This window comes from Equus quagga, chromosome 22 (genome assembly GCF_021613505.1).
Source record: "Equus quagga isolate Etosha38 chromosome 22, UCLA_HA_Equagga_1.0, whole genome shotgun sequence".
In the NCBI taxonomy this organism is placed as follows: domain Eukaryota; kingdom Metazoa; phylum Chordata; class Mammalia; order Perissodactyla; family Equidae; genus Equus; species Equus quagga.
Window position 1 is genome coordinate 31,279,359 of NC_060288.1, and position 14,735 is coordinate 31,294,093.

The 14,735-nt window shown below is 36.0% G+C and overlaps 1 protein-coding gene across 3 annotated transcripts in view; it reads left to right on the forward strand.

Moving 5' to 3' along the window:
* The window catches only part of GPM6A (glycoprotein M6A), a 311,513-nt gene that overhangs the window by 147,919 nt on the left and 148,859 nt on the right, over nt 1-14,735 (forward strand). The window contains exon 1 of one of the 3 annotated variants that reach the window (XM_046648750.1): nt 10,315-10,642. The exons of the other annotated variants lie outside the window; for them this stretch is intronic. Coding sequence (XP_046504706.1) covers nt 10,606-10,642 — 37 coding nt within the window. The 5' untranslated portion in view covers nt 10,315-10,605. Of the gene's footprint in view, nt 1-10,314; nt 10,643-14,735 lie in introns of those variants that run through there. 3 annotated transcript variants of the gene reach the window in all.

Below are 14,735 nucleotides of genomic sequence, written 5' to 3' on the forward strand. Positions count from 1 at the left end.
GACCAAAATTCAAATCCCAACTCTTCATTCACCAGCTGTGTTACCTGGAGAAAGTTGTTTAACTTTTTTCTCAATTAACTTTTTTCCTCAATTTTCTAAAATGAAAGACATCTAGCTTGCAGAGTTGTTGTGGGTGTTAGAAATAATGTATGTAAACTGCTTGCCCAATACCTAGAACATAGTAGGTGACAGTTAGTGGCAACCAACTTACCATTGTCAGATTTATAAAATTGCTCTATTTTCTGATAATTACAATATTTATTAAACCATTTAAACAATACCAAAAGGCATGCAAAGAATAAAAAAATATTATTGCAAATTCTACTTTGTAGAAAAAAGGATTCTTAGCATTTTCAAATACATTTGTCTAGAGTTATTTCTGTGCATATAATTATGAGCATTTGAAAACATGGAAGAATACTACTCAGACCATTTTGTTATATCCTCCTATCATTTTATTTATTATAAACAATTTTCATATCAATAAGCATGGTTTACAAAATCATTTACTGCTACATGATGTTCCAATTTTATTATGTACTAAAATTTTTAGGATTCTCTCCTGAAGTGTACAGCTTTTTTTTTTTTCAATTAGCACTATCAATGTTTAGAGGAAACCAGCTTGAAAAGGAGAAGGTTTCCAATTAAAAGAACAGCTTTCAATATATTAAAATCAAAGTTAAAGCAATTATATATCATGAGCAAGTTGAGTTTGTACCAAGAATGTAAGCAGAGTTTAACACCAGAAAACCTACAAATGTATTTCTCTACTGTAGTGTATTAATGGAGACCCTATATATAATCATCTTACTTGATGTAGAAAAAGGAGTTTTTAAAATTCAAACATTTTGATAAATAAGTGCCAGTAATACGGAATCAAAGGGAACTTATGCATTTATATAAAATTCCTCTACCAAAACCTACTTTAAACGAGATGTGATGGTGAAACAATGGCATCATTCTTTTTTAAATCACTGGTTCAATTCAGCATTGCATTGGTGATCCTAGAGTGCACAGTAAGATAGAGGCAATATATAAAAATATAAAGATTGGAAAGATGGAAGCCAATCTGTCTTAATTCAAGGATGTTGTGATTGCATAGAAATAGCAAGACCTATACCTTATTAGAACTATAGGAGAGTTTAACAATTTGCTTCTTATAAGATTAGTTTACAAACACTGTGTTCCTCTACTTCGATCAAAAAGAATTAGAAAATGGAATATAAAAATTTTCATAAAAGAAATCCAAATACCTAGGAATAAACAAAATACAACAAAAGATGTGAAAGCTCTTAGAGAGAGCACTTAAAAATATCCTCAAAATATACGAAGCAAGTTCTGATTAAATGGACAGATGTCATATGTCCACGGAAGCTGATTCAATTTTGTAAAGATGTTACTTGTCTCTCAGTGAGTTCATGAAGTTACTGTAAGTTCAATAAATGCAAATTATTTTCCCCTGTAGTATTGGAAAGCTGATTTTCTAAAATATGTATGGATGACCGAAGGGCCAAGATTTTACCAAGACAATTTTGAAGAGAAGGATAAAAAGTTGAGGGCTTGTTCTTACAAATATAAAGAACTTGTAAAGCTGGAGTAACTAAGGAAATGTGTTCTTGACATAGGCATGGATTCACAGACCAATGATGCAGAATAGACAGCTCAGAAATAGCCCCATTTATATTTGGAAACCGTATGTGGCTGGGGTGGCATAGTGAATCAGTTTGCAGATCATGGATTACTTAATACGTTGATTTGGAATAGTGATCTGAATAGAAAGACAGATAAATTAGATTTGTATAGTATTCCATTCCTTAAAAAAATAATTCCAGTGGAGCTATATTCCAAAATATGAAAGCAACACTTTAAAACTTTTGGGAGAAAATTCAGGAAAATACGTAATATGTCTATGATTTTAGAATTCATAAATGGAACATGAGTCACAAAGGAAAATACTGTTAGATTAATACTTCCATATGATTGAAGTTGCCACAAGAGAGTGAAACACAAAGCATGCTGTAAAAAGTTATTTGTAATACATTTAACTGTTAAAGGATCTTAAAATTAGAGTTAAAGAACTGAAAAATAACATCTGTAGAGGAGTACCATAAAGCAAACAACACATGGAGAAGTGAGCAAAGCGTATGCATTCACCAAAGAGGAAAATCAAATGGCCAATAGGCATGAAAATGTTCTCAACTTTATGAATACTCAAGGAAATACGTATTAAAACAGATATATAATGAATACTTACATGAATTTAAAGTGTATCTTTTGGCAACATTTAAAAATCAAGTATTGTTGAAGATGTAGGACAGGAACCCTGTCAGACAGTTCCTATGGGAATTTCTTTTTTTGCATTATTCCTTTTTTTTTTTCTGCTTTTTCTCCCCAAATCCCCCCAGTACATAGTTGTATATTCTAGTTGTGGGTCCTTCTAGTTGTGGCATGTCCTATGGGAATTTAAACTGGCACAAGCATTTTGGAGATTTTTTGACAATATCTCATCTTATTGAATATATGCATACTCTCTCACCCAAGAATTCCATGCTAGCGTGTAAATGTATATATATTCATACATTTATTATTATATTATATAGTATATATACACACATGTATATATAGTATATATACACATACATATTTGCATATTTATGTATGTATACACATACATAAAATACATTCCTAGAGGAACTTTTGCATATCTACATGCAGAGACATATATAAAAAGATTCATTGCAGTATTTTCTATAGTACTTTAGAAATTGTAAACAATACTAAATGTTCATCAACAGGTTAGATCTACAAATACCAAAAGATTGACGAAAAACATGTGGAAAGAAACAATAAAGAACCATTTATATAAAATCAATGCCTGCAAAGCAGTACTAAATAGTGTGTGTGTGTGTGTGTGCAGGTGGGTGGGTGGATAGGTGGATGGGTGGATATATACTACACAGTGTACATACATATATTAAATTATGAGGACAGTATATAATATTTATGTATACAGTATATACATATATATTGTTATGAGGACAGTAGACAGGAATAAAACACCCTGATACTGACAGGTGGTTAACAGGAGTAAGTAGGTAGGATTGAGTAAATGTAAGGAGATAAATACGGCTAACAAAGGGGCACAGATATCTTTACAATATTTTATTTTATATGTTGGATGGTAGGTATACAGGTGTTTATTATTTAGGTACAATATTGTGTCTGAAAAGTTAATTTTTTTTTTTTTTAAAAAAGGAATAGGAACTGGCCATAATGTCCCAATTGCTAAATTGTGGCACTATTTTTAGAGCAAAATATGTCCATTAAGTAAATCTCTTCATATTTCTGCTAAACCACTTTGAATATGGTGATAGTTGTATTTTTTTATTGAGATATAGTTGACATTTAATGTTATATTAGTTTCAGGGGTGCAACATAATGATTCGATGTTTGTATACGTTGTGAAATGATGACTACAATAAGTCTAGTTAACATTCATCACACAGTTGCAAATTTTTTTCTTGTGATGAGAACTTTTAAGATCTCTCTTAACAAATTACAAATACACAATATTCTATTATTAACTGTAGTCATCATGCTGTGCATTAGATCCCAGGACTTATTTATTTTTTAACTGGAATTTGTGCCTTTTGACCCAATCCACCCATTTTCCTTTGGATAAAAATACCCAGAAGTGGAATTGCTGGATCATATGGTAGTTCTATTTTTAATTTTTTGAGGAACCTTCACACTGTTTTCCATAGTGGCTGCCCCAGTTCTTTTGCACGTGGCTGTCCGGTTTTCCCAACATCATTTATTAAAAAGACTGTCATTTCCCCATTGTGTATTCTTGACTGCTTTGTCATAAATTAATTGACCATGCATGCATGGGTTTATTTCTGGGCTCTCTATTCTATGATAGCTGTATTTCTTAATTAAATCTATCAAAACATCATAAAGTACTTTCTCTTCTTCAACTTCTTATAGCAGTTTTCGTCTAAAAACATACTCATTGATTTATTGCTATTTAAAATGAGCATTATTTTTAGCTTCAATTGCAACTTCTTTGAATACAAAAACCATTTCTTCAACTTTTTTTGTGTTCTTCATAGCATCTGGCAACATATTTGGCATGTGGTAAGAAGTTAAATGTTTTTTGAATGAATACCTGTGTCTGTGTTGAAATAGGACTTTGTGACAAGGGCCTCAGCCTATATTAGGCTCTTGTGTCTACTACTTAGATAAGTGTAGGCCGATACAGGGACGTTTTGAAGAATGGCGTTTAGAGTCAGAGAGCCCGGGTTTGAATCTTAGCTCCACCACTCTGTTACTTTATGCAAAGAATTTAACTTTTCTGTGCCTTGCTCCTTATCTATAAAAATGAGAATAATAGTAACTACCTGATAGGATTTTTGTGCAGATTAAGTGACATAAATACTGTAAGTGCCTTAGAACAGTGCCCACACATGCTAGCTGAGTATCATCTTAGTTGTTATTATTATAATTGCATCTCTCATACTTCGTTCCAATTATTTGTTTAGTTATGTCTCTCTCTCGTTCAGCTGGGCTGTTAGCTCTGTGACAGCAGGGAGCCACATCTGTCTTGCTCACCTAGCCCGGCTTCTGCTACATGTAGTCATTGCATCAATACCAGCTGAGCGAGTGAGTGAGTGAGAGGTGGAGGTGAGTCTTTGGTGAGCTGAAGAGCTATAGAGTTGATTCCTTGGTGAGTTCAATTCAAGTAGCATTTGTGAGAAAATAAAGAACCAGCTTGGGCCATGTTTTCTTGTCTCTTTCTGAATTAGTGGAAGGGTTTGGATTTTGCATTGCGAAGCACAGGCCACCCCCACGCTTTCAGCCATGTTTTAGGGAAAACGTGATTACCAAAAAGGAATTTGCTTTCTCCTTTGTTAGCATTTTGGAGAGAGACAAAAACTTTCAGAAGTTTTTAGATTTTTATCAACTTTTGGGTTTACAATAAATACTTAGAATTGATTCTTCCTGTTTTGAAAGGGTAAATTTGGTCTAAAGAGTGTCACTCTTGAATTTTTTCATCTCTCCTCACTGTAATCGCTGCTCTGACACCACAACTTTCCCTTAGTAAGGGAAGTGTGGCACACAATGAATGATTCTCTGGTGCCTTTTTGTCTTTGAAATATCTCTTTATCACTCTGTCATCAAGTCCTCAGGCATGGCATTTGGTATATATGAATATGACTTATATCTCCTGGAATTATTGTAAATGAGGGTCACACTCCAAGATACTTTGTGGAAGCTGCTAAACATAAGAGAAAGTATGTTTTAAGCCATTGCATTTATCCATTCATTCATCATTATTATTTCATTCATTTATTCATGCCTTCAACAAAGCATCTCTTGAAAGCTTACTGTGTGCTTGTCTTTGGGGAGGTAGAGAGAGTCCCTGGCCTCATGGGGCCTCCAGACTAAAGGCCAGTGGGGGAAAAATGTAAATTGCAAACTTTGAGGGATAACTCTGTGAGGACGTGCGTTATCAGGACTAAAGGAGGTCTGCTCTGTGAGTCAGGGAAGTTTTACCAGGGGACCCTACATTTAAGCTGAGATCTGATAAGTGAGTAGATTTAGGTAGCTAAAGGTGGAAGGAAAACTGTTTTAGGCCGAAGGAGTAACATGTAACAATAGACAATTTTGAGAAATGAGAAGGAAATAGTGAGTGAAGAATGGAACGGGAGGGTAGTCCAGGGAGAGAGGTTCCTGCCATGTCATGCCTCATCTTTCCAGCCACTCTAAGGAGGTTGAACTTCATCCTAAAGAGTGGGCAAACCACTGACGGGTTGTACACAAGGCCATGACAGTGTCATGGCAGCAGGCTTGACTAACTCTGTGAAAATACAGTATTAATAGATTCGAGAGGACGGGTCTTGGGGTGAAAGACATGGAGGTAATTTCTTGGGATAAATAATAATAGGTTTCTCATCTCCCCCCTTCTAAGACTCCAATCTTCTGGGGGACAGGACAGATCTCTGGAGTGTCTCTCTGCCTCTTCAGTAATTATAGGGAAACTAAGGGCCAAGACTCAGAACTGGATTTTCCAGCCCCAGACTACTGAACACTTGGGGATAAGATGCTTAATAAACAGTAGAAGAGCATTTCCCCTGATGTGGCCAGATGTTAGTCCATTACGTGTAATCGAGAGAACATCTCTCCTTATGAGTTTTTGAGTATTCAGTTTTGACTGTCTAGAAAACCTTTCTTTCTACTCTACATCCTCCCCTCCCATATTCCTGGCGAATATCACCTTGTTTGGGTATCACGTCTGATCAACCTGTACCTTCTGGAAAAGCAGGAAAACTTTCCCAACTACCAAAACTGAGTAATAGATTAGGTATGCTTTCTGTGGGCTCACATAGCAGCCTGTGTTGTTTTTATCCTTATTGGGTATCACTTGTCGTAAAGCATTGTCATTTTGATCTGTCTTGTGCTGTTAGGCTGTGAGCATCATTGGGTAGGGGTTTATGATCAGTATCTCCCTTGCCTACAGTAAGTTCCTATGCATGTAAGAACACTAAATAAACACTTGTACAATTAAATAATGACAGGAAGTAGGGTAATGATACTTAAGTTTAGCAAGACTTGTAAAGACTATGGTCATTCTGTGACTCGACTGCATTATACGATTATAAAACTCCCAAGAATGTGATGCTCCTTTTATAATATATTCAAAACATTCAAGTGTTTGTGGTGGTTTTAATTTTCTTTAAGAAAACTTAATGGAAGTCAGCTTCTGACCCAGAGCTTAAGCTAGCAGTCAAAAAGTTTTGTTTTCTTTGTCAAAATATAGGAAGAAAACAACTAAGACTTAATTCTCAAGATAGTGTGGGATCTGTGTCTGAAACATTGGAGGAAAATAACTGGTTTCTAAACAATGTCCATGTCTGTTTGTCCTGTGCACTATACTTGGTTCATACCTTTCCCTGTCTCCTTTCTTCCATAAGTCTGACCCAAGGAACTTGAACATTTTTTACAGTTGATGCTGTATTTGGAAACTTCACCTTGTTTAATACTTAACACTGTTTACTTGACTATATTTTGAACATTATATCACAAAGGTGATGAATTATATAATAGTGGAATATATAGATTTTGGGGGGGAGGGTTATATAATAAAATGTTTTGTAAAGATAAGATGAAGTGTTAAAGAAAGAGCCAGCTCAGAATTAAGGTGAATTAAGAGAAATGAGGACTTACTGTGGTTTTAAATTTAGTGATTATTGTATCTTCTAGCTTCCACAAGAAAAAAAAAGCAATATTTATTATAAATATTTCTTAGACAATATTTGAAAGGAAAATAGTATTTAACATTTATTACCATTTTTAACTACCTATTGAACTCATATCATATATTTTCAAAATAGAGTGGAGCAAATGCAATTTGAGAAAGTGGAAAGAATATTAGGTGAGGCTTCTTGTCATCTCAATTTGTACGTCTTAAAGGAGGTCTAGAGAAAGAGCGTTGTCAGTTCTTAAGGTTCATACAGTACATTTTAGAAGTCGTAAAGTTCATATACAATAATGTCAACCGTTTTTCTTTTCTAATTAGTTTTGAAATACTTAATTGTTGAAATATTTTTAGTTCAAATGAGACCAAGACTTTACAAAACAATTTTAAAAACAATAATCAGAGGGCCGGCCCAGGTGGAGCAGCGGTTAAGTGCACACGTTCCCCTTTGGTGGTCCAGGGTTCGCTGGTTAGGATCCTGGGTGTGGACATGGCACCGCTTATCAAGCCATGCTGTGGTAGGTGTCCCACATATAAAGTAGAGGAAGATGGGCACGGATGTTAGCTCAGGGCCAGTTTTCCTCAGCAAAAAGAGGAGGATTGGCAGTAGATGTTAGCTCAGGGCTGATCTTCCTCAAAAAATAAATAAATAAATAAAACAATAATCAGCCACTGCAACTCACCTGCCCTCAATCTGGGGGAGAAGGAAACGGGGAATTCGTGTTCAATGGGGACAAAGTTTACATTAGGAAAGATGAGAAGTTGTCATAATGGATGATGGTGATGGTTGCAGAACACTGTGAATGTATTTACTGCCACAGAACTGTACACTTAAGCATGATTAAAATGGTGCATTTTATGTTATGTTTATTTTACCACAATTAAACCAATCAATCTCTGCTCACTGACCCCTGATTGTCATATGGAAGCTGTGTGGAGTGGATATTTCTTGTCATAAGAGTCTATTCAGCAAGGATTATGAGGTCACGCTTTGTTTAATTAAAAAATCAGTATAAATTGCTATTGCCTTCCTTTGGTAACAATTTTTGTGTGAAAAAGCCTACTTTAGACAAAAAGTTGATCATTGTAAGAATTTGTTGCTCTGCTCCAAAAGTTTCCAGAAGGAAAAGAAGTCCTAGTTACTTTTTCCTTTATCTTGCCCAATGAATATGTTTTCCTTTCCCTGTCTCTCACTTCATATGCATGGTGAAGAAGAAAGCTAGAACGGAGACTGACTTTTGAAGATGCTGAAGACACTCATGATGGAATAGAGCAGGCAGTGAAAGTGGCTCTCAGGTTCAGTGCGTTACACAAGGAATCCCTCCGTGGATTCTAAGACTTACTTGGTCCTTCGCTGGCCCAGGCCCCGGGTCTTCCTGAGCCTCAGTCTTTTCCAACATAAAGTGAGGGAAAAATAACATTTTCCTTTTTTGTTTTACAGATGGGTTAATGCATGTGAATGGGTCTGTAGATTGTCAAGTGCTCCAAAAATTTAAAGTGGCATTACTATTTCTACTGCTTTTGCTATTAATGGTTTGTTTCCCTGGTGGTTTCTGTGGTATAAAATGAATAAAGAATATAAATGAAGAGGGATGCTCCATTCTGTTGTGACTCTGTGCCAGGTTACGTCAGCCTCGGGGTTCTTTGAAGTAGAGATGCTGCAATGAATTGTCCCTGATTTCCCTTATGGTTTCTTCTTTCATTCCATGCCCTGAGCAAGCAGCGTTCACAAACCTTTGAATACAGATTAAATATATTCAGAAGAGAGAGGTTTTTGATTTATTCAAATTATATTTACCTTTGGGTTCAAATCCATTTGAATAGAGAAAATAAAGAGCAAATGATTGTAGAAGGAAGAAGGCTAAACATTCTTTTATGAGAAATAAAGTGGAATGTTAGACAAGAATAGTCTTTCTCCTAAGTAGTTGCTTTGTAATGTGGTTTCAAGGGTGGTGTGGAACGTGCTACTGATCCACTTTAAAAATGTGTATGTGAAATATATGCTGTAATGCAAGAAACTTATACTGTGGATAATTAGGATGTAAATCATTTTTCATTAAAGGTAAGAAATTACAGTTGTGTGTGTGTCTGTTTGTGTGTGTTTCTGTGTTCTTGCTTTTTTGGAGATGGAGACAGAGAGAAGGAAATCTTTCTTCCTTTATACTCCAGCAAAGGTTTATGCCCCCTTGAAAGAGACACTGTTTATTTTCTCCCTATACCTTTTGTGAAGTATTGAGACTCTTGGACTGTGCCCTGTCACTCAGAAGGCTGAAGTACAAATGCTAATTTACTGCCAGCCTGCAGCGTTGTGATTTGCATTCCAAATCAGACTGCAGATTCCCATTATAAATTGCTTATCCCGTTGTTCCTTATCTAGAATTTGTTCCTTTCTTTTATCATCCTACTCATTCCCCAATAATGACTCTTGAAAAAATTCTCTTTCGAGAGATTCTCATTTGTGGGCTAAAATCATAACAATACATTACAAAGACATCAATAGATTTTTTTTTAATTTCAGTATTTTTCTCCCTTCCCTTTAAGGGTCTTCTGGCACTGAAGTAGAATAATTGCTTAAAACATATCTCTCAGGCTTAAAGGTTTATACTCTTTCTTTTGAAAACCATATTTGTATATCTTTTAAATCCGAAAGTTGTGAGCTTACAAGTCCTCTCTTAATAACCTTTTACAGATAAACGCTGAGATGGTGTAATTGTGTCCTTTCTTGGCACTTTTAAATCCAATTAACTAGATACTCAGGGAGGAGAGAAAAGGAAAACGCGTTTTTGGGAGGTATGTGGCTGGGCGAGCAACTGCTGCGGCATAAAGAACCCACAGCGATCTGGGCTTTCCCACTCTGGTGGCAAAGAGGGGGAATTAAGGGTTGGTGGTCCGCCTCATGTTAGGACGACACCCCTCCATCTGTTCACGGCTCAGCCTGCTTCCAATTTAAAGCCCAGATTTCAGTACAAACCTCAATTTCTTTTCCCCATTTTAAATGCAAAGCAAGGCTTATGAATCATACTCTCTGCTACTGGGATTCAGACCAAATTTCCCCCCAAAATTCTCAGGCTCTTTGCTTGCATACCTGCTTACAGTGGCACACAATGGGCAGCTTTGAGAAGAAACATTGATAATCTTCACGGAAGAGTAATTTGAATGAAATTACACTTGACAGCCTGTCTCCAAGCAAACAAGAGGCGCGAGGGAGACTCAGCTGAGCTCCGAGGACTTGCCTAAGCCACTGCTGTTGGAGCTTCCCAGGGGAAAAAAAAATCACCAGTTTTTCCAACATCTAATTGAGCTTTTGATTAATTCCGTGTACCAGATTCTACTGAAGAAAGGTAGCCATGGAAGAGAATATGGAAGAGGGACAGACACAAAAAGGTACTGTGCTGAAAAGGGTTTATTTGTAACTAAGTAATTATTTCGCAGTTTCCTTGTTTGCTTTAGACTCTTGCCAGTAAGGCTAATGAATGTTTCTCTCTTGGAAGGCATTTTGGTTTCCCCTTTGGTCTGTTCCTCACTTGCAGTCATGTCCGGCATGAATGTCGTCATTATTTGCAAATCTTTCAAATATAAGTATCCAGATGCACAGTCAAGTATTAGTAATCAGAGCATTGCAGTATTGTTGTGAACTATCCTTTAGACCAGTCTTTGTTAACCTTCATTTATTTCATGTTTTCACGCTTGTCAAGCTGGGTCCAGGGATTCCTGGTGTGAGCCACAAACGCAATGTTCGTAGCCAGTTGTAGTCAAAAATCTGATGATGTAACCATTATCGATACCTTTGAATGGATATCTGATGTAACAAAGACCAAGAGTGTATCTATTGTATTTTGGTTGGTGCACCTTTTTAAAAAAATGTTTTTTTCTTTGCGTGGATGCGGTTTAGTTTTAATATAGATGGAGCAAAGGTTCGTCAATGTTCAGTGTATAGTGACATTAAGGTTTTCCTTTCTATAGAGTTGACCGTAATCAACTTCTAAGTAATAGATGTCAAGGGTATTTTCCGATGCATGTTTTAAGCCTGTGTGGGTAAATCTGGCTGCATAAGTTAAAATGAAACTGTCTTTTTTATAGGTTAAAAACGGTCAAATATTGGCCATTTCAAATGATTCAAACACTCTAGAATTTGTGTGTGTGTGTGTCAAGTGGTAGCTTTGGAGGCAACTGTGGCTTTCACCCCAGAATTGGCAGCGTTTTCCCTCATGTCTGAGCTCAGGCTTATGTAATGTTATAGAAACGCTCCTGTGTTCTTAGGATGAAACAGTAACACAGGTAATCCTACATAAAGGTAATAGTTAAGAGTAGTATGGAAAAGATTCAGCTATCAAATTTGATTTCTAATATATGTAAATGCATTATTTTAGAAAACTATAATTTACATGATAAAATTGGTAGTTTGGAAGCATAGTATAGTTTTTTCATTATTTGAGCCATTCAGCTTTGTTGGGTCTCTTATTTTAACACACACACACACACACTCACATATATATAATCAGAGACCATTGACATTAAATATATAAAGGTTTTATATAAGAAATACAGGAAGATGATAGATAAGCTAATGTTCAAATTTTAGTCATTAGCACACTTGTTAATAGTATTCTGTAATAGAAACACAATAGTCTACATAGATATCACGTGATGTATTTTAAAATTGAAAGAGCTCAACTACCGTTATTACATGAATAAATAGCTTACATGTTCATCAGTGATTTGAAATGGCCAATTTTCTTGGTAATTTCCATCCTTAAAAGGCATCTCAATTGACTATTTTACTTTAGGAGAGAGTATAAACCTTTACTTTATTTTGAAATCTTTTTTATAGCACATAATGTGTTTGCTTCTTGGCCAGTCAATTTGTTTAAGAAAAGGTAAACGGATAATTTTAAATAGAGAAATGATATTCATTACGCTAAATAAAACCTTGAGATAAATCATGGGTTGTGGTAACAGGTTAAATATGTCTGAGAAAGCCTTGGTAAGAAGCAGGAACCAAGAAAAATGATGTAATTGGTTGTGATGTTTTTTCTCAGGTAACCCTGAAAATCTTGTGTTAGGGGTGGGGAAGATTCTGTCACAGTGGGTTCTTTTATCATTAAGATGTGCATACTTACATCAGAAAGAGCAGTGGAAAACAATTTTCTAAAAATTAAAAGTAAAGTTGTATAATCGTCTATAAGTATATAAAGGTATATAAGTAAAATATCTATGATGAAGCATTTTTTTGTTAATTGAGAAAGAGAAGATTGAATTCTCCTTATTCCTGGTCTTCTATTCCTCTCAACCATGCCTGTGACACCTTTTCTATAGAAGTTTGTTGTCAGAAACTTATGTTTGAATATAAATGTACTCTACATGTGCGGGGCCAGGGGAACAATGTGCAATTTCATGGGATCTAAGTTGGAGGAGCAACTTGACAAGTAGGTAAAATCATTAGAGGTTTTTCAAGAGTTTAGGTGGAAAGATTTAACAATCCTTCTACTTTCAAAGAAAGCAACACTTTGCATTAATTCTTATCGTGTTTTTCTTATCGTGTAGAATTGTCTTCAATAATAACTCACGTATCACAGAATTCTCTTCCATTTGAAAGATACTTTACTGTCCTTTCTTACAATTTAAATTTATTTTTCCCTGTTACAAATTTGGACTTAAATTCATTTCAGTATTTACCCCTGTCACCCTCCAAATTCAACTAGACTGTAAAATGGAAGCCAGTGGTTTCATAAACATATTTGAAAAAAATGATATATTTGATGCTTAAGGACTTCAAGAGATCTCCCATAAGAAATGTATTTTTCTTCATAATGAGATCTCTCTTCCTCACTTAATCTGTAAAAGGCAATCAAAAGCAATCCTAACATTTACCCTAATTTAACTATATGTTTTCAGCCTGGGAGAGAGGATAATTTAAAAGTGTGAGTGACTTCGCCAAGGCACTCTATTTCAGTGAGCCCATGCACTGGTGTGAAACTGAAATGAGGGTCATTAATGTCTTGCTCCCTTCATTTCAGCCACCCTCCCATGAGTATCTCATTTTTCAGAGTGGGAGTCTAGTGTTTTTATAAAGCATACCATCTAAATGAAAGCCAGTGACTTTATCTTGTGTTCAACCAAAGCAACAGTGTTCTGGTATTGGAGAAAAAAAGAAAAGGAGCTGTTTGAACTCAGCCCTTCAGTACAGTCATAATAAACTTAGCATCACTGTCATCAAAAATTGAAATGTGCGGTCACCAAATCATGGCAACAAGGGCTTCAGTTATGTAGAGGAGTTGAGCAAAGTGCATGAAGAGATTTTTACAGATTTAAAAGGTATACATTTCGGTGCCAGCCCGGTTGCATAGTGGTTAAGTTCATGCGCTCTGCTTCGGTGGCCTGGGCTTTCCCATTTCGGATCCTGGGCGCGAACCTACACACTGCTCATCAAGCCATGCTGAGGTGGCATCCTGCAGAGAAGAACTAGAAAGACTTACAACCAGGACAGACAACTATGTACTGGGGCTTTGGGGAGGGAAAATAAAAGAGGAAAATTGGCAACAGATGTTAGCTCAGGGACAATCTTCCTCACCAAATAAAATAAAATAAAATGTATACATTTATTACTTGTAGACATGCAACTATGTCTGAAACGTTTTGCCCAGACCTGTGGGAATAGATATAAATGATTTAAGAGTGTCTGATCATCAGTGAATTAGTGAATGCCTGTTCAGGTGGCCAGGCAAGTGGGTGACCATTACTTTGTAGATAACCTCAATAAACACATTGCTGAATTAGGAGGCGGTCACAGGGCCTGGCTGATGAATCAGTGATTTGAAGAAGTGATAAAATTACATAGAGACAAAGAGAAAATAGAAATGAACAGGAGGAGCTAGCAAGTTGTAATCTTCATACAAACTGGCCAAACTGTTCCAAACAGCCAAGAATCCGATTGATTTAATTTCTGAACGTGAACATGGTATGAAACAAAGCCTCAAAATTACATATAATGTACCGGAAGTGTATGATCAGCTCAAAAGATAGCAGCCATGGTGTTATTCACCAGGTTTTCCTGGTATAACTAACCAGCCGCTTATGAATCTCTGCTATCAACTTCTAAGCTGAAGAAAGACAGCCACCAACTTCCTCTCCAACATGGAAGCCTGGTCTACTATCTCCTGAAGAGAATCAATCCGTGGTCCCCTTAAGGACGGATCGCTAGAGGAAGCAGAAGATCAAACTCAATGTGAACAGCGCCCAGTTTCATCTTCTCCACACCCATCACATGGGCACTGTTGAAGATCATCATTCATCCTTACCCTAACACCACTAACATATGTGGCATGTCAGCATCTCCTTAACTTATTAAAACCAGCGACAATATGTAGACAATGCGCAGGTTTATTTTTTTCTTTCCCATTCAATCTTAATGTGTGTCTCTCTCATAATTAACAATAGTGTACAATTATATTTGACATGTCTGCTCATAATTATATAC